Source organism: Mobula hypostoma, chromosome 7, assembly GCF_963921235.1.
Source record: "Mobula hypostoma chromosome 7, sMobHyp1.1, whole genome shotgun sequence".
NCBI classification, from domain to species: Eukaryota; Metazoa; Chordata; class Chondrichthyes; order Myliobatiformes; family Myliobatidae; genus Mobula; species Mobula hypostoma.
The window spans coordinates 14837658-14858734 of record NC_086103.1 but is presented as its reverse complement, the minus strand read 5'-3'; the positions used below and the strand labels follow the sequence as shown (position 1 = coordinate 14858734).

Below are 21077 nucleotides of genomic sequence, written 5' to 3'. Positions count from 1 at the left end.
CCCAATATCAATTGCCCCTACTCGTGCTCCAAGAAGGCTGTTCACTTTGGCCACCCTTTTCCAATTTACATAACTCTAAAAACTTCTACTATCCATTTTTTAATTTATATTAGTTTATTTTCATAATCATAAAGCTTCCCTTTATTTCTCGCTTAGTGGTTCTTTGTTTTTTAAGTTTTCCCAATCTTCCCGTTTCCCACAACTCTTGATGACTTTGTATGCACAAGTTTTTAGTTTGATGCCTTCTTTAGTTATCCATGACTGGACCCTTACTGTCCTTGCTTTTAACTGGATTATACTTTTGTTGAGTACTGTATCCCACCATATAGCTTGTGTTTCCAGTCGACCCTATGCAATTCCTCCCTTATCCCATTGTAGTCTCCCTTGTTTAAGCATAATACACTGGTTTTAGATCGAACTATTGCATCCTCAGTTTGTATGAGAAACTCAGTCATACTGTGATCACTCTTTCCAAAATAGCATGCTCCCTTGAGGGTTCAGTAACATGCTGTTCAAGAAAGCCATCATGTACACTTTCTATGAAGTCCTTCTCGACTCTGCCTTAACCAACTTGATTTACCCGATCTATGTGCAAGTTAGTTCCCCACGATAACTGCTGTTCCATTCTTACGTGCCTCAGATATTTCTGTTTATTGATTTGCCACTGTAATGTTATTATTCAGTGGCCTATAGATAACTCCCACCAGTGATATTTTTTTCCTCCTTACTATTCTTAATCTCTACCCAGATGGGTTCAACATTCTGCCTCTTAGATCTTGTATCATCTCTCACTATCGCCCTGATCTCATCCTTAGATAAGAGCGCTACTCCATCGCCCTTACCTTCCTGTCTATCCTTTCATATTACCTAATGTCCTCGGATATTTAATTCTCACTGCTCTCCATCCTGCACTGTTTTTGTAATGGCCACTAAATAGCATCTCTTTATATTGATTTGTGCCACAAGTTCACTGACCTTGTTATGAATACTGAGCATTCAGTTAAAATGCCCTTACATTCATTGTGCCTTTAAAATCTAGTAACCTTTGTCTCTTATGCACTTGAGTTTTTTGCACTCCACTCTTACTTTTCTCTTTTTTAACTTTTGCTTTTACTATATCTTTATCCACACTTTTCTCTTTTACTTTATCCATATTTCTCCAATCTGTTGAACCCACCCCCCTGCTATTTAAAGCTCTATCCACAACCCTAGTAATGCAATTTGCCAGGATTCAGGTCCCATTAGGGTTCAGGTGGAGCCCGTCCCGAAGGAAGAGCTCCCTCCTTCCCCAATACTACTACCAGTTTCTCATGAATTCAAACCCACTTCTTCTACACCAATCCTTGAGCCACACATTTAACTCTCTAATCTTCTTGAACCAATTTGCACATAGCTCAGGTGGTAATCCAGAGGTTACCACCTTTTTGGTTCTGTCTTTTAATTTGGTCCCTAGCTGCTCAAATTCCCTCAACAGAACCTCTTTCCTCGATCTACCTATGTCAGCGGTCCCCAACCACCGGACCGGTACTGGGCCACAGAGCATGTGCTACCGGGCCGCGAGGAAACGATATGATTTGGCGATTATGAGTCAGCTGCACCTTTCCTCATTCCCTGTAACGCCCACTGTTGAACGCACGTGAAGTCATTACCCGCACGTCATCCATGTCAGCGCGGGAAGGAGATCAACTCCTCGAGCCTACAAATGACGGTGGGCTGAAAAGTATGTTTGACATAACATCTCTGCTGGCATTCTGGATCAAAGTCAAGGCTAAATATCCTGAGATAGCCACGAAAGCACTGAAAACGTTGCTTCCATTTCCAACATTTTTCTGTGAAGCAGAGTTTTCTGCAATGAATGCAACGAAAACTAATTTGTGGAATAGACTGGACATAAGGAACCCCTTTGAGTATCGCTGTCTCCCATCACCCCTCGATAGGACCATCTTGTTGCAGGGAAACAAGTATTCAGCCCAGAGCTCCCACTGATTCAGCGATATTGGTGTGTTGCAATGATTTTATATGTTCATACAAGGAAAATATGCGCTGTGTGTTTAATATCCAAACGTTACTTAAAATGTTATGATGCTATTGACTTATATAATCATATAACAATTACAGCACGGAAACAGGCGATCTCGGCCCTTCTAGTCCGTGCCGAACGCTACTGTCACCTAGTCCCACTGACCTGCACTCAGCCCATAACCCTCCATTTCTTTCCTGTCCATATAGCTATCCAATTTTTTTAAAATGATAATACCAAACCTGCCTCTACCACTTCTACTGGAATTTTGTTCAACACTTACTTTAAGCTCCCCTGTCCTCCCCTGATAATTGACTTATCACTATATTCATGTGTTCATGCGAGGAAAATATGTGCTGTGTATTTAATATTAAATTCTTTAGATTAAACCCTTTTAGAAACGAAATTGAGTATATTAGCCACTTATCACCTATATTCTGGTCGTGATTAACACCGTGCCCCCACCCGAACAGAATCGCCAAAAATTTGTTGGGGGGAAAAATCAGCACTTACACATATGTGCACTGGTGCCCGCGCAAGGCTTCATGGTCATTGTAGTCTTTTTCGGGGTAAACAACGTATTTGACTGCTACTCTTGTCTGTTGGCAACTCCCCCCACGGGGTCGGCCAGTCCGCAAGAATATTGTCAATATTAAACCGGTCCACAGTGCAGAAAATGTTGGGGACCCCTGACCTATGTCATTGATACCCCCGTGGACCGTGGCAACTGGTTCTTGCCCCTCCCACTGCAAATATCTCTGCAGGTCAGGGAAGATGTCCTGAACCTGAGCATAAGGCAGGCAACACAGCCTTTGGGATGCTCTATCCCTGCAACAGAGATCTTTGTCTATTCTCCTGACTGTACTAGCCCCAATTACCACTACATTTCTCTTCTCTTCTCTTTCCCCCCCCCCCCCCCTTGAGTGGCTCCCTGAACTACGGTGCCACAGTTGATTTGCTCATCCTTCCTACAGCCCCCACTCTCAGCCACACAGGGAGCAAGAATCTCAAACTCATTGGACAAGTTCAAGGGCTGAGGCTCCTCCAGCACTAGATCTTGAATACCATTACCCGCCTCACTCGCAATCACACCTCTTGTCCCTGACCACAGACCGAATTTGAGGCAGCTGATCTAACGGATGTGCCTACCTCCTGAAACAGAGTGTCCAGGTAGCGCTCTCCCTCCCCAATGTGTCATAGTGTTTGAAGCTCAGATTCCAGGTCATCAACTTTGGGCCTGAGTTCCTCGAGCAGTCAATACAAATGCAAATGTGGTCACCAGGAACCACAGTGGGGTCCACCAGCTCCCATATCATGCAGCTACAGCACATCACCTGATCCTGCATCTTCCTTGCTTTATTTAACTAGTTGTAGTCTGGTGACTTTTTTCTTCAACCACTACAAAAGCCTTATCCGCTAATCACTGAAGCGTCCTGAGCCAAAGTTGGTAAACTCCACTCCCTCCGCCGATAAACTATACCACAAAACAATTCCTAGACCTGGCTTGTCAGACCTACAGCAACTTCACCACTATTCCAATTATCAGTTCCCTTTTTTCTTTGAAAACCACGCTAAGCACCTCTATTACTGCTATCACTAGCAAACTGCTTATGCAAAGGTGAAAAACCTTGGAGTTTTGATCTCCTTAAAGTCTTCCTAATTACTTGTAAGTGTGTGTGCTAACTTCTAGCAAGAACACCTCTACCTTGAAATCTCATCTCATGTTTAATATGTTATTTTTCTATATTTTTCCAGAGTCGATGACCTTGCATTCTGCCACATTGTGTTCTGTAAGACATAGTATCATTTAACCTGTTTGTTCCTCCCTCCTCCTTATCCACATTTCCTTGTATCATCAGCATACATTATGCTGGCTTCCTGGCCCTTCCTTTCCAGTCCTGATGAAGGCCCAAAACTTTGTTTATTCCTCTCCACAGATGCTGCCTGACCTGCTGAGTTCCTCTAGCATTTTGTGCTCTGAATTTCTAGCATTTGCAGAATCTCTTGTTTATACATTAAATATAGTCCCTTAGCAAATAATTCAAAGTATATTTATTATCAAAATATGTATACATTATGCAACTTTGAGATTTGTCTCCTTACAGGCAGCCACAAGATAAAATACACTTTAAAACAAAAACAGTCAAACGAAAAAAAACAATTATGTATTGTGAACATCTAGGACTTTCAGCATCCACTGGTCCAAATCTTCTGACAAAAAATTATCTATTTTCTCTCATTAATTAGGCCTTAATCTGTGCCAGTATGCTCTTACTAGCTGGTTCTAACTCTGTTCAATAACTCTTGACGCTTTATATTAAACACCTTCTGAAAGTCCAACTACACCATATCAATTGGTCTGTCCTTAACTGTTGCCTAAATAGGTTTTCCCTTCCATGACTCGTGTTGATTCTTCCAAACCTGTGATTTGGGTGTCCTGCATTTTCCTTTCTACTCATGTCACCTTTCCCACTTTATATTTTGTACTCTGGAATGTTGAAAGTTGATCGCTGTTCTAAACCTCCAAGATATAGCTCATAGTTCTACAGTCTGAAATTTCAAATGATTACAAGTGCTTCTGCTTTCTCCATAAGTAGACCTTCAAATTTCTTGGATGCATTGACTGCTTGGGGTTAAAAGCACTTTCTCCAGAACTAATTATTTTTTATTAAATGTTAATTTCATTGAGCTGCTTTGTTACACTGGAGCTTCAGTTCTCTCAACTGAATTAAAGGGGAAGGTTGAATAGGATTAAGGCTCTATTCTCTGGTGTGCAGGGGGAAAAGGGTGATTTGATAGGTATAGATAGGGTAAATGCTAGCAGGCTTTTTCTACTGAGTTTGAGTGAGACTAGAACTAGATAGGGGTCATGGATTAAGGGTAAATATTTATGGGGAAACTGAGGATGGTCAGAGTGTGGAACAAGCTGCCAGCAGAAGTGGTGGATGTGGGTTCAATTTCAGCATTTAAGAGAAGTTTTGATAAATACGTGGACAGCAGGGAGGGCTATGATCCAGGTACTGGATATGTGGCAGTAGGCAGAATAACAGCCTGGCATGAATTAGATGGGACAAAGGGCCTGTTTCTGTGGCCCTAATTCTGAAGCGTTTTTATCTCTGAAGGCAGATACAGTATTTCAATTTTTCTGCCATTCTTCAATGTCAGTCTGGAAAGGGCCTGCATTGTTCACTTTTCATTAGTACCTTGATGCACAGTTACACTTGAATTCTGCTTATTATATCTGCAAACCTTGGCATTCAACCTTTTTCTGTACCTCATCCTCGCTCTGTACCTCATCCTATTTCCTGATGGTGAATCTGTTTTCTTCAATTGCTTTATTTTCTATTTGCCTTCACTGGTTTTGAGCAAAGCTAAAAATGTTTGTGAATGTTGATGGATTCTAATTTGGTTTGTGTCTTTAGGAGAAATTTTATGACAAAACTCCTTACACCATCATGTTTGGCCCAGACAAGTGTGGTGAAGATTACAAGCTCCATTTTATCATCAGGCATAAGAACCCGAAAACCGGCGAGTACGAGGAAAAGCATGCAAAACGTCCTGATGTGGACCTGAAAAGCTATTATACAGACAAGAAGACTCACCTGTACACTCTTGGTATACTTATTACAAACGTTTGTTTATCTCAGCTCCTTCATGACTGAGGCATTCTAAAGAGAAAGATTAGTTTAATTTGTTAAATGTACATTGAAACATACAGTGAAATGTGTCATTTGTGTCAATAACCAACACAGAAGATGTCCTGTGGAAACAGGTGTTGAAGTAGTGCCATTCTTCGGGCGCCAACCTAACATGTTTGTAATGGACGGGGAGAGGGTAGAGTCTTGCTAGCTCGCCTTAATCTCTTGAGGCTCTGCCTTTTTGACCAAAAAGGTAGTGTTGAGGGACTAGATGAGATTATCTGTTATGTGCACTGGTAGAAACCTGGTGATCTCTGTATGTATTTTTTTTTAAAAAACACTGTCTCTGACATCCCCCTTCTTAACGACTTATGAATGAAGCTACCAGACTGTCATGGTAAATAGACCATCCCAACAGATATGCATGTGAAGTGTTGCCTATCCATACACTGTCTCCTCCAGTTCAAACTGGTTTACGTAGCTCTTCTGATATTTTTCGATATGGTGTCTTTGGAATTAAGTAGTAGCTGATGCCAAATTAATTTCAGTCTGAGATCAATAGATGTCTGATTACTTATAGTATTAGACGTGAGGAAAAAGGGGACTAATGATTGGAAACAGACAATATTGGAAACACTTGGCAGGTTAGGCAGGTTTTGTGGAGAGGGAATAATAACCGTTTTTGATCAAAGACTCGTCAGATTTTTGAGGCCACATCTGGAGTATTGGATGCTATTTGGTGTACTGTTTAGGGAAGGATCTACTTGGAGGCAATTCAGAGATGTTTATAAATTGATTCTTGGGATTGAGTGATTTCTGATGAAAGATTCTCAAGGTTGGACTGTAGACATTGGAGTTTGGGAGACTGAGGGACAATATAATACAAGGTTTTGCAGTGAATAGACAGAAAAATCTGGGAATATGTGTAATCTCAAGGAAATATAGTTTGTGAGTGAATTTTTTCTGTTGGGTACTTAAAACAATAATATACTGTCGTTTTTGATCAAAGGTTCTTTTCGAAGTCAAGAAAGGGACATAAAACTTGTCATTTTATTGAGTGCTACTAGAACAAAGAAACGAGAAAACAGTGACAAGTCACTGAAGGAAGGGAGAGAAGAAGCAAAGATTGTGGCGTTGCGTGGTCAGCTCTTTCTATATCCCATCGAAAGAAACATTCCATTCAAATTCGTAGATAAGAGTTAACCAATCAGATAGTCCCTTTTCAAATAATACAATACCAGGAGAATTTTCTAGAACTTGCAAAGGACTTGAACCATTAGGGAACACCTAAAATAACTGCATATATATATATACATACTGTGGCAACTCGGAAACATCCTAAACAGTTGCATGTATCTAAGTAGTTGTAAAGTATACTAGTAGGCATAAATTGTTAAACTGCAGAGATAATGATGATTTAAAAAGTCTAATCCAACAATACTAAATTGTATTTGGAATATATGGGGCATATTGCTGCATATGCAGGGTAATTTTGCTGACATTTGCTTTTTGTTTTCTGTGCAAAATCAGTGGCCTTAATGAGGACTGTCAATGTTCTTTATTGCATGACTTAAAGGTGAATCACAAGGGAATGTTTAACATCCTGCAGTGGACCTAGCTTTGTACATTTGCTCTCTGTTCTGCTCTTTAACAAGTTGAGAGGGTGAAGGACTTTAGTGAGGTGGGGAGGTGGAATCAGACAAGTTAGGGGAGGAGAAGTGAGACTGCAGAATCTGAAGCAATAAAGAGTCTGCTGGAGTGACTTTGTGGGTCAATCTCCAAATGGTATGAGAGGGTTTGATATAAAAGTTTTTTTAAAAAAGATTTTGATCGGAATGACCCATTTTCACTGAGTAAACTTGGATTACCAGAAGTGAGTTTTAAAGTGATTCCTGAAGGTGCTAGCATTGACTAGTAGTGTAAATTGTTATTGATAACGTATCTATTTTGTGAATTATACCTCAACATTCAGAAGTCCACAAATTCCATCCGTTAGCAGCAAAATAAGCTTATTTCACCTTATTTTTCAAAATATTAATGCAATTGTTTGGAAAAAAAAGAAATATTAAAACTTAAGAGGAAATGCAAGTAAACAAAATTTAATATAAAGTCATGGTGAGTGTGAGCTCATTGTTGGGAAGTGGGTGCCAAGGTATTGTAGCCACCCTCTGATTGAAGAAATTCCTCCTCATCTCTGTTCTAAATAGACATCCCTCTATTCTGAGGCTGTGCCCTCCAGTCCCTGACTTACTCACTGTAGGAAACATCCTTTCCACATCCACACGGTATCCAGTCCTTTCAATATTCGATAGGTTTCATTGAGGTTCCCCTCATTCTTCTAAACTCCAGCGAGTACTGGCCCAGAGCCTGTACCCTTTAGTGAGGATATGAGTGTTTTTTAAATCCTTTCATCTAACTGAACAATTTAGAACTGTTTGATCCCTGACATTTTGACTAAAGCCTGATTATTTCTTAATGATATCTGATTAGATCTTGACCAGATTTGCATCATTAAAGTGTGATAAAAGTTATTCATCGAATATTAAATTAGATTTCTTTTTTCCTCTTGCAGTGCTCAACCCCGACAACTCGTTTCAGGTCCTGATTGACCAAACTGTTGTTAACAGTGGCAACCTACTAGAAGACATGACTCCACCTATTAATCCACCAAAAGAGATTGAAGATCCTAATGATCAGAAGCCCGAAGACTGGGATGAGAGACCAAAAATTTCTGACCCTGATGCAGTCAAACCTGATGATTGGTGAGTCATCTAGGCGCAATGTAATAACTGTCTTTCCCCCAATGAGAATTAGGGAGATGTAATATTTTTGGTTCCCACTGCAAACTTGCTGCTCTCGTCCTTCTGTCAAGCACATTCACTCTGTACCCCAGATAAGGTGGGATTTCCCAGCGGCCACCTATTTCAATTTGACTTCCCATTCCCCATTGTGACATGTCGGTCCATGGCTTCCTTTACTGCCATGATGAGGCTGCTCTCCGGTTGGAGGAGCAACATCTCGTATTCCATCTAGGTAGCCTCCAATCTGATGGCATGAACATCCATTTCTCTTAGCTTCCAGTAATTTCTTCCCCACCCCCTCTTTTTCCATTCTTCATTCTGATTCTCCTCTCACCCTTTCTCACTTGCTCATCACTTCCCACTGCTGTCCCTCCTCCTCCCATTTCTTTTGTGGTCCAATGTCCTCTCAGTAGACTCCTCGGGTCTTTTGGCTCTTCCACCCTTCACCTTTAGGCAGCACACTCACCCACTCTCCCACACCCACCTACCTCACCCCTCACCTGCCAGCTAGTACTCCTACTCCTTCCCCTCTCCCTACCACCTTATTCTGCTCTCTTCATTTCACTCCTGGTGAAGAGACATGGCCTGAAATGTCAACCTCGTCATGGATGCTGCCTGAATTACTTTCTTCCAGCGTTTTGAAGATTTTGCCGTACTGTTTTGACTGCAACTTTTGTAACTTTAAGTGATGTTGCTATTTTCACACCACTTCTATCTTGAAAGCCACTACCACTGAAGCAGTTGTTTTTGCTGACTGCTGAATTCTCATCTCCACTACAGTCTTGATGGACTCTGTCATCCACCTTCCATAAACTTCAGTTTGTCTGTTGGCTGATTCCCTACTTAAGTTCTGTTCAAATTAAAGAAAAATTTAAAGGTTAGCTTTATTAGTCAAAACATATGGTGAAATGCATTGTTTGCATCATGACCAACACAATCCAAGGATGTGCTGGGGGCAGCCTGCAAGTGTTGCTATGCTTCTGGCACCAACGTAGCATGCCCACGGCTTACTGACTGTCATCTGGATGCCTTTGGAATGTGTGGGGAAACTGGAGCACTTGGAGGAAACCCATGTGTGGTCACAGGGAAAAATTCCTTACAGTTAGTGGTGGGAATTGAACCCTGATCACAATTGCAAGTTCATTGGTACTATGCAGCCTTATCCTGACCTTCACTTGCTCTGACCTCTGTTGGCTCCCTTCTTTTCCTATCCCGATAACTTCCTTCACCTCCAGAACTGTGCAGTTCTCAGGGGCCACATGCATCTTTGAATTGGGTAACTATCACTGTTGAGACATTCAACCCATCGAGTCTCTCTGCCATTCCATCATGGTTGATTTATTATCCCTCTCAACCCCATTTTCCTGCCTTCTCCCCATAATCTTTGATGTCCTGATTAATCAAGAACCTATCAACCTCTAGTTTAAATATACCCAATGACTTAGCCTCCACAGCTGTCCGTGGCAATGAATTCCACAGATTTATCACCCTGTGGCTAAAGAAATTCCTCCATCTATTTTCTAACTGGACGTTCCTCTATTTGGAGGCTGTGCTCTGGTCCTAGACTCACTCACCATAGGAGACATCCTCTCCACATCCACCCTATCTTGGCTTTTCACTATTCAATAAGTGTCAGTGAAATCCCCCCTCATTCTTATAAACACCAGTAAGCACAGGCCTGGAGCTATCAAATGCCTGATGTGGACTTGTTCCATAGAATCCTTTGTTCAAAATCTTAATTTGAAAAGCCTTAATCCAGGGTAACAATTATTTAGTTTCCCTTTACATTTGTATACTGAGGATGAAAATCTTGATCTGACCTTATTTATTCTTGTCACCTATTCCCATCACATTGAATATCTGGTTTTCTTCAATATCATTGTTGCAGAGAATTTATCAGGTTGATGCTCAGACTATGGGATACCAGGACAAATGTTCCTCTTGGGTGGTTAGAGGTGAAATGCTCCTTCCTGTGACTGGAAAGTCAAAATAGTATGACTTTTTAATTTTTTGATAAGTGGCATCACCTGTTGGTTCACTGGGACTTCCTGCGCACTGTGGGATTCCTGACCTTGTTGCTGTTTCAGGGATGAAGATGCTCCTGCTAAGATTCCCGATGACAGTGCTGTGAAGCCGGAAGGCTGGCTTGATGATGAGCCCGAGTACATTGCTGATCCTGATGCTGAAAAACCAGAGGACTGGTATGTTTTAATTTTGTTCCTGCTCTTGCAAATAGTGTGTCTCAACTGTGGCATGAAGTATCTATGCGAGTGGGGTTGGGCATAGTAAGGAAAGCAAATGAAATTTTAGCATTCATTTCAAGAGAATGAGAACTTAAAAGCAAGAGTGTATTGCTGAGGCTTTAGAAGGCATTGGACAAGCTGCACTTTGAGTATTGTGAGCAGTTTTGGGGCCCTTCTCTAAGAAAAGATGGACTGGCATTGGAGAGGGTTCAGAGGAGGGTCATGAGAATGATTCAGGGAATTAAAGAGTTAACGTAAGAGGAGTGTTTCGAGAGGGATCCTATAGTGGGAGAGTCTGGGACCTTGCATAGCCTCAGAATAGAAGGATGTTCTTTTTGAACAGATGAGGAACAGTCAGAGGGTGGTGAGTCTGGAGTTCATTGTCACAGATGGCTGCGGAGGCCAAATTGTTGGATATGTTTAAAGCAGAGCTTGATAGGTTCTTGATTAGTAAGAGTGGCAAAGGTTAAGGGGGGGAGGTGAGGGAATGAGGTTGAGGAGGGTTTTTAAAAAATCAGCCATCATGGAATGGTGCAGCGGACTTGATGGGCTGAATGGCCTAATTCTGCTCCTATGTTTTGTGGCCTGATGGGGGAAGTGTGTTGGTTTGTCCATTAACAGATGGTGTGTAATAGGGATATTTTGTGTTTGTTATAAATCAGTCAGTCATTTAATTTGTGAGACCACTTTTTTTAATGACACGGCCTTTTCAGTGTTATGATTGCTTTTTGAAGACATTGAGTTTGATGCTTTCCTTTCTGCCTCTGCCTGTAGGGATGAAGAAATGGATGGAGAATGGGAGGCTCCTCAAATAGCCAATCCAAAATGTGAATTGGCTCCTGGGTGTGGTACATGGAAGTTGCCGATGATCGATAACCCAGATTACAAGGGAAAATGGAAAGCTCCAATGATTGATAACCCTAATTACCAGGTAATGCCAGGATGGGTGACAGCTTGAAATTTTGCTGTGAAGTCTTGATTGGGCTCCCACAGGTTCTTGACATCACCGTGGACTCCGCTTTTGGTTGAACCTCTTTTTTGGGCATCAGTCCAGATCAGTTAAAACATAGGAACCCAGTCCCTCTGTTCAGTCTATTAGTAAGTGTTCGAGAGGTCCTCTATTGGTCAGGTTGACCATGATTGTTAGGTCCTTGGTGTCATATGCAAGTTGGGACAATATGATAAGGAGAGCAAGCAGTTGCCCATGCAGTAGACTTTCCCTCTCCATGCAGATGATGAATCCAAGGTAGCAACAGAGACCCAAACAGTTTGGCACCAGTGGCATCACAGGAGTTGCCAGTCAGCATTGAACTCAATATAGGACTGCCTTGGGGACTTCTGCTCCAGATTTTTCCTCGGGTTTTACTCCCTAAGCCATCTCCATGAGCCCTGTAAGGCAATGGAGGTTTGAGATCAGCGTTTTCTTTCTGTATGAGCTGCCAACCACAGCTGATGAGCCCCATCTACCTGAAATCACCAGGTGTATATATAAGCAAAATCCCACCACCCAGCCCTTCCTAGGGACCGACTCATTAAGATTTCTTTTGAATGTTACAACTGTTACTCTTGTCCTGTATTCCATACTTAGTGCTTTAAATTTTTCATGTCACTTGTATTTTGCCAATCAAATTACAGCATAGAATATAGAGAATTACAGCACGGAGCAGGCTCTTTGGCCCATAATGTTCACAAGATCACAAGACAAAGGAGCACAAGTAGGCCATTCGGCCCATCGAGTCTACTCCGCAACTCCCCCGTAAGCTAAACTATTCTCCCATCTAGTTCCAATTTCTGGCTTTTTCCCCATATCCCTTGATACCCCGACAAGTTAGATATCTATCAATCTCCTCCTTAAACACCCTCAATGATTGGGCCTCCACAGCTGTATGTGGCAACAAATCCCACAAATCCATGACCCTCTGGCTAAAAAAGATTTCTCCTCATCTCTGGTTTAACTGGGTACCCTCTAATTCTAAGACTGTGGCCTCTTGGTTCCCTCATCGCAGAAATTCATGGCTAATATTTTGCCTCACCGCGTTCCATCGATATTGGGAGTTTTACAATCCGGGGCGGGGGATGTGGACAGAGAAAGTGAAGGTAGATAAATCCCGCCGCCTCCTCCATACCTGGGCCTCGGGTGGACGTCTGGCACCAAAATAGTGCTCTTGAGGACGGCGGAAACCTGAACCCACCCGCCGCCGCTCGCGCCCTCCGGCCAGGCGTGTGCCAATCTTTTAACTTCCAGGTCAATCCATCTTTTCTCTTCTGCATAGTCCTCTATTTCTCTATCATCCATGTGCTCATCTAAGAGTCTCTTCAATGTCCCTAATGTTTTCGTGTCTCTAAACTTTGTTCTTTGTCCTGTAGTTCCTGACCCTACCAGTGGGAATTGTTTTCGACTACTATCTATATATTTAATTTCAAACATGATTAGAGTGAATGTATCAATGATTTAATAGGATAAATCACCACCCGAGGGAGAGGGTAAGCTGATGGGATCAGATGAAGGTAGGGAGGAGTCACCCTGGCTGGTTAGAAACTGACCTGTCTGTCTTTTGCAATGTGAAAAATCCCATAAATGCTTCAGTTTATCAGATCAATATATACAACAGGAAAAGCTTGAGAATGGGATTAAAAACGCAAACACGAAAAAATCTGCAGATGCTTGAAATTCAAGCAACATACACAAAATGCTGGTGGAACGCAGCAGGCCAGGCAGCATCTATAGGAAGAAGTACAGTCGACGTTTCGGGTCAAGACCCTTCGTCAGGACTAACAGAAAAAACAGATAGTAAGGGATTAATGGAGTTTTCAAAGAGCCAGTACACTGAAACAATCTTAATGTAACTTGAGATTTTGCAATGCAGTAGAGAGCCAAAGTACATAGAACATACAACATAGAATAGTACAGCACAGTACAGGCCCTTCAGCCCACAATGTTGTGCCAACCCTCAAACCCTGCCTCCCATATAAGCCCCCACCTTAAATTCCTCTATATACCTGTCTAGTAGTCTCTTAAACTTCACTAGTGTACCTGCCTCCACCACTGAGTCAGGCAGTGCATTCCACGCACCAACCACTCTCTGAGTAAAAAACTTTCCTCTAATATTCCCCTTGAACTTCCCACCCCCTACCTTAAAGCCATGTCCTCTTGTATTGAGCAGTGGTGCCCTGGGGAAGAGGCACTGGCTGTCCACTCTATCTATTCCTCTTAATATCTTGTATACCTCTATCACATCTCCTCTCATCCTCCTTCTCTCCAAAGAGTAAAGCCCTAGCTCCCTTAATCTCTGATCATAATGCATACTCTCTAAACCAGGCAGCATCCTGGTAAATCTCCTCTGTACCCTTTCCAATGCTTCCACATCCTTCCTATAGTAAGGTGACCAGAACTGGACACAGTACTCCAAGTGTGGCCTAACCAGAGTTTTATAGAGCTGCATCATTACATTGTGACTCTTAAGCTCTGTCGCTCGACTTATGAAAGCCAACACCCCATAAGCTTTCTTAACTACCCTATCCACCTGTGAGGCAACTTTTAGGGATCTGTGGACATGTACCCCGAGATCCCTCTGCTCCTCCACACTACCAAGTATCCTGCCATTTACTTTGTACTCTGCCTTGGAGCTTATCCTTCCAAAGTGTACCACCTCACACTTCTCCGGGATAAACTCCATCTGCCACTTCTCAGCCCACTTCTGCATCCTATCAATGTCTCTCTGCAATCTTTGACAATCCTCTACACTATCTACAACACCACCAACCTTTGTGTCGTCTGCAAACTTGCCAACCCACCCTTCTACCCCCACATCCAGGTTGTTAATATAAATCACGAAAAGTAGAGGTCCCAGAACAGATCCTTGTGGGACACCACTAGTCACAATCCTCCAATCTGAATGTACTCCCTCCACCACCACCCTCTGCCTTCTGCAGGCAAGCTAATTCTGAATCCACCTGGCCAAACTTCCCTGGATCCCATGCCTTCTAATTTTCTGAATAAGTAGTAAAAAGAAAGTGAGTTACACAAGTTTAGGTATTACAATTAGTCCTGAATTCTACAGTTCATAAGATTTTGCACTCATTTTGATCTCCATCCTCCATCACAAATTTTGTTTCCTTGCTGTTATGCTGTTGGTTTTCCTGGCGACAGTCTGAAACTGAATTATACACTGGCTTGATATCACACTGAGTTGTAGAAGCTTATCAAGTTGTAAAAGTCACTTTACTACCACCGCTATAAAACTGCCTTCCCCATTTTATTTGCTACCAGTACATTCCTGGCTCATCTTGTTCCTCTATTGTAAATTTTATCTCCTCCATTTTTTTTATATTAATGAGCTGTTTCTCTGCTAAGGATTTGTACTGGCTGCAAGTGAAATACCTGTATTCTTATAGTTTTGGTTCTTGAGTCTGAGCTTGGTTCCTTCACCATTAAATTGGCCAAGGCACCAAGCTCCATAATTCCTTTTTCCTTTGTTTCTTGCTCCTTTGCCACATCTTCATCAGGGTTTCTGTCACTGGCTGCAAAATGTCAGACACAAAAGACTGCAGATTTTGGAATCTGAATTTATAAAAAAAAATCTGGAGGAACTCAGCGATCAGGCGGCACTGTGGAGGGAAATGGTGGTTAGCGTAATGCTAATACAATACTGGTGACCCAGGTTCAATTCCACCACTGTATATAAAGAGTTTGTATGTTCTCCCTGTGACCATGTTTCCTCCGGGTGCTCTGGTGTCCTCACACATTCCAGAGATATACAGGTTAGTAGGATAATTGGCCACGTGGATGTAATTGGGAAGTGTGGGCTCATTGGGAGAGGCCTGTTACTGTATTATATCTCCAAATTAAATAGGTTTTTTTGTATAAGTATCTCCTTGTGTGACGGTAATTTTTTTTTACTAACATACCAATTTTTTTTTGCTATTTGAAGGTCTTGTATAAATAGACATGTAATTTCATAAGGATTTAATTTTCTGATTCAGGGTATCTGGAAACCAAAGAAGATTCCCAATCCCAACTACTTTGAGGATCTGCATCCATTCAAGATGACCACCTTCAGCGCTATTGGCTTGGAGCTCTGGTCAATGACGTCTGACATCTTCTTTGACAATTTTATAATCTGCTCTGACAGGGCAGTGGTTGACCAGTGGGCTTATGATGGTTGGGGTCTGAAGAAAACAGCAGAGGGTACTGCTGAGGTAAGAATATAAATTTGAACTAAATGTCATAGAGCACTACAGTGCAAAAACAGGCTCTTGGGCACATCACCATGCTGAACTATTAATATGCTAGTATTGACCTGTACCCACACCATAGTCCTCCCATCCAACATGTGACCTCTAGTTCTCATCTCACCCAACCTCAGTCGAAAAAATCTGCTTACATTTACCCTATCTACACTTATAATTTTGGATACCTCTATCAATTTCCCCTCATTCTATGCTCTAGGGAATAAAGTCCTACTTATTCAAACTCAGCCTATAACTCAGGTCATGTCCTAGCAACATCCTTGTAAATAGATTCGTTTTAGAAGTGATGGATCCTGGTTGACTTGAAGAGTGAGGAGGTGGGCACACTGCATGTGGGTGGATGTACTTGGGGCACAAGTTCATTCAAGTCTTAGATAGACTGGATGTGGAGAGGATGTTTCCTGTTGTGATGGAGACTAGGACCAGAGGGCACAACCCTCAGTGGAGCAGGTGTTCCCAACCTGGTGTCCATGGACCCCTCAGTTAATGGTAAGGGTCCATGGCATAAAAAAGGGAACCCCTGCAATAGATGGTGTGAGTAAAGTTATCCCCTCTGGGTGCATGTGTTTACTGCATACAGTTCTGGTATCCTTACTTGACGAAGGATATACTGGCTTTGGAGGTAGTGCAGAGGCGGTTCACCAGGTTGATTCTAGAGATGAGGGGTTTAGACTATGAGGAGAGATTGAGATGCCTGGGACTGTACTTGCTGGAATTAGAAGAATGGGAGAGATCTTATAGAAACATAAAATTATGAAAGGGATAGATAAGATAGAGGCAGTAAAGTTGTTTCCACTGGTAGATGAGACTAGAACCAGGGGATGTAGCATCAAAATTTGAGGGTGTAGATTTAGGATAGAGATGAGGAGAAACTGCTTTTCCCAGAGAGTGGTGAATTTGTGGAATTCTCTGCCCAATGAGACAGTGGCGGCTACCTCAGTAAACATCTTTAGGACAAGGTTGGATAGATTTTTGCATAGTGGGGGAATTGAGGATTATGGGGAAAAGGCAGGTAGGTGGAGATGAATCCAGGGCCAGATCGACCGTGGTCTTATTGAATGGCAGAGCAGGCTCAATGGGCCAGATGGCCAACTCCTGCTCCTATTTCTTATGCTCTTATTTTCTAATCTTTTAAGAGCCTAATGGTTGAGGGATAATTATTATTCTTGAACCTGGGTGTGTGGGTCCTGGGGTTCCTATATGTCCTTCCTGAACACAGCAGCGAGAAGAGAGCATGGCCTGGTTGGTGGGGGATCCCCGATGATGGATGCTGCTTTCCTGTGGCAACGCTTGTTGTAGATGTGCTCAATGATGGGGTAGACTTTGCCTGTTATGGACTACTTTATGTAGGCTTTATGGAAGAAAGATAGCATCATCAGAATTTGGTGCAAAGCTAGTTGACAAACTGGGACAGTGCATTGTGTGTGGTCTAAGAAGTGTAGAGAAGAAAGCTCTGGGAGTCCTGAGCACCAACCATGTTTCCTAATAGCGTTTCCATCATTGATTATCAGCCCCAATTTCAAGTGCTGGATCCCAGTCAAAGTTGGTTTTGAGAGGCAGATGTTCAGTCGCATTTTCAGGATAAGTAACTGAAAATAAGAAGCTGGTGGTTGTGGAAGGATTTGAAATCAACATAAGACCAAGGCATAGGAACAGTATTAATCCATTCGGTCAATTGAGTTTGTTCCACCGTTAAATCATGACTGATCTATTTTCCCCCTCAACGTCACATTTAATTCTTTATTTAAAACCCAGTATAGGTGAGTGGTGATGCCCAGTAAGACATGTACTGGATGAACCTGCAGGAAAGGTGGCATTTAAATAGAAGCTGAGTGACTTTGAGCTTCCATTTTCACAGGACTGGCAGGCTTCACAAATCCCTACCCTTCTGGTCAGTCAATTGTTGGGGAAAGATTTCACCATTTATCACAGTGCATCAAAGGTGTTGGATGGTTTGTTTTTGATCTCTTCCAGTTACATATTAAAAATCAAACTTGCAATGTCTCTAGTTCAATAAATGAACTAAGTGACTTTTCATCTCAGCAGATAGTAGATCATGTTTTTAAAAACTAATAGAAATATGAAGTGTTTACAGCTAATTTAAATTATATCAAAGTATGTTTAAAAAGTGTAATTGTTTTAATTCCCTTAGGGTTACACAAATAACATGTAGGAAGGCAATGATTAACTGGTATAAATGTGCATCTAGACATCTGATGGACTTTGTTTCGTTTCCAGTCAGGAGTAGTTGGACAGCTGATGTCAGCAGCTGAAGAGCGCCCATGGCTTTGGATTATATACATCCTGATCATTGCCTTGCCCGTGTTCCTGGTTATTGTATTCTGCTGTACGGGAAAGGTAGGAACTGCTTCCTTCCACAAAGGGGAGGGGGGGAGGCACTCTGAAACTTTGTTGATCTGATTTGTGGAAATCAGTTACCACTCTTGTACTGAGGCTGAAACAATCAGCCAAAATGGTGCATCTACTGTCAGGCAGACTGAGTAATGGTTGACCTCTTCTGAAGACATCAGTGAACTAGAGATCTAAATGTTTTGTCATCTCCGCAAGTACATGTATGCACAGGTTCAATAAAAATTGTGCAGCTGCATCACAAGCACATATAAGTAGCATTCATAAGTGGAAAAACAAATTATAAACACAAGATTCTACGGATGCTGGAAATCCAGAACAACATGACAGGCAAGACAGGCAGGTGATGGGGCAAATTTGTAGCCATTGGGATGAGTTGCAGTGCAATAAAGTTGCAGTGAAATCAAAGCGAAAGGTACCAAATACTGGTCTTAAGGTGTTATACTTAAATGCACACAGCATAAGGAATAAGGTGGATGATCTTGTACAGCTACAGATTGGCAGGTATGATATTGTGGCCATCACTGAGACGTGGCTAAAGGATGCATATCTCTGGGAGCTGAACGTCCAAGGATACACGGTGTATCGGAAGGATAGGAAGGTAGGTAGAGGGGGAGGCATGGCTTTATTAGTAAGAAATGATATTAAATCATTAGAAAGAGATGATATAGGATCGGAAGGTGCAGAATCTTTATGGGTTGAGCTAAGAAATCGCAGGGGTAAAAGGACCCTGATGGCAGTTAGTTACAGGCCTCCAAACAGCTGCAGTGATGTGGACTACAAATTACAACAGGAAATAGAAAAGGCTTGTCAGAAGGGCGGTGTTATGATAATTCTGGGGGATTTTAACATGCGAGTGGATTGGGAAAATCAGGTTGGCACTGAATCTCAAGACAGAATTTGTAGAATGTCTGCGAGATGGCTTTTTAGAACAGCTTGTTGTTGAGCCCACTAGGGGATCGGTGGTACTGGATTGGGTATTGTGTAATGAACCGGAGGTGATTAGAGAGATTAAGGTGAAGGAACCCTTAGGAGGCAGTGATCATAACATGATTGAGTTCACTGTGAATTTTGAAAAAGAGAAGCCTAAATCCGATGTGTCGGTATTTCAGTGGAGTGAAGGAAATTACAGTGGTGTGAGAGAGGAACTGGCCAAAGTTGACTGGAAAGGGACACTGGAGGGAAGGATGGCAGATCAGTAATGGCTGGAGTTTATGCGAGAAGTGAGGAAGGTGCAAGACAGGTATATTCCAAAAAAAGAAATTTTCAAATGGAAAAAGGATGCAACCGTGGTTGACAAGAGAAGTTAAAGCAAAGGAGAGGGCATACAAGGAAGCAAAAATTAGTGGGAAGATAGAGGATTGGGAAGTTTTTAAAAGCTTACAAGAGGAAACTAAGAAGGTCATTAAGAGGGAAAAGATTAACTATGAAAGGAAGCTAGCAGATAATATTAAAGAGGATACTAAAAGCTTTTTCAAGTATATAAAGAGTAAAAGACAGGTGAGAGTAGATATAGGACCGATAGAAAATGATGCTGGACAAATTGTAATGGGAGATAAGGAGATGGCGGAGGAACTGAATGAGTATTTTGCATCAGTCGTCACTGAGGAAGACATCAGCAGTATACCGGACACTCAAGGGTGGCAAGGGAAGTGTGCACAGTTACAATTACGACAGAGAAAGTACTCAGGAAGCTGAATAGTCTAAAGGTAGATAAATCTCCTGGACCAGAGGAAATGCACCTTGTGTTCTGAAGGAAGTAGCTGTGGAGATTGCGGAGGCATTAGTGATGATCTTTCAAAAGTCGATAGATTCTGGCATGGTTCCGGAGGACTGGAAGATTGTAAATGTCACTTTGCTATTTAAGAAGAGGGCAAGGAAGCAAAAAGGAAATTATAGACCTGTTAGCTTGACATCGGTGGTTGGGAAGTTGTTGGAGTCGATCCTCAAGGGTGAGGTTACAGAGTACCTGGAAGCATATGACAAGATAGGCAGAACTCAGCATGGCTTCCTTAAAGGAAAATCCTGCCTGACAAACCTATTACAATTTTTTGAGGAAATTACAAGTAGGCTAGACAAGGGAGATGCAGTGGATGTTGTATATTTGGATTTTCAGAAGGCCTTTGACAAGGTGCCACACATGAGGCTACTTAACAAGATAAGAGCCCATGGAATTACGGGAAAGTTACATACGTGGATAGAGTGTTGGCTGATTGGCAGGAAACAGAGAGTGGGAATAAAGGGATCCTATTCTGGTTGGCTGCCGGTTACCAGTGGTGTTCCACAGGGGTCCGTGTTGGGGCGGCTTCTTTTTACATTGTACATCAACGATTTGGATTATGGAATAGATGGCTTTGTGGCTAAGTTTGCTGATGATACAAAGATAGGTGGAGGGGCCAGTAGTGCTGAGGAGACAGTCTGCAGAGAGACTTGGATAGATTGGAAGAATGGGCAAAAAAGTGGCAAATGAAATACAATGTTGGAAAGTGTATGGTTATGCACTTTGGCAGAAGAAATAAACGGGCAGACTATTATTTAAATGGGGAGAGAATTCAAAGTTCTGAGATGCAACGGGACTTGGGAGTCCTCGTACAGGATACCCTTACGGTTAATCTCCAGGTTGAGCCGGTGGTGAAGAAGGCAAATGCAATGTTGGCTTTCATTTCTAGAGGAATAGAGTATAGGAGCAGGGATGTGATGTTGAGGCTCTATAAGGCGCTGGTGAGACCTCACTTGGAGTACTGTGGGCAGTTTT

At 42.2% G+C, this 21077-nt stretch overlaps 1 protein-coding gene across 1 annotated transcript in view; it reads left to right on the top strand.

Moving 5' to 3' along the window:
• Window positions 1-21077, top strand: part of canx (calnexin) — a 61032-nt gene that overhangs the window by 26679 nt on the left and 13276 nt on the right. Inside the window, exons 7-12 of the mRNA XM_063053064.1 lie at window positions 5443-5635; window positions 8231-8420; window positions 10547-10660; window positions 11477-11633; window positions 15686-15901; window positions 18191-18310. Coding sequence (XP_062909134.1) covers window positions 5443-5635; window positions 8231-8420; window positions 10547-10660; window positions 11477-11633; window positions 15686-15901; window positions 18191-18310 — 990 coding nt within the window. The remainder of the gene's footprint in view (window positions 1-5442; window positions 5636-8230; window positions 8421-10546; window positions 10661-11476; window positions 11634-15685; window positions 15902-18190; window positions 18311-21077) is intronic.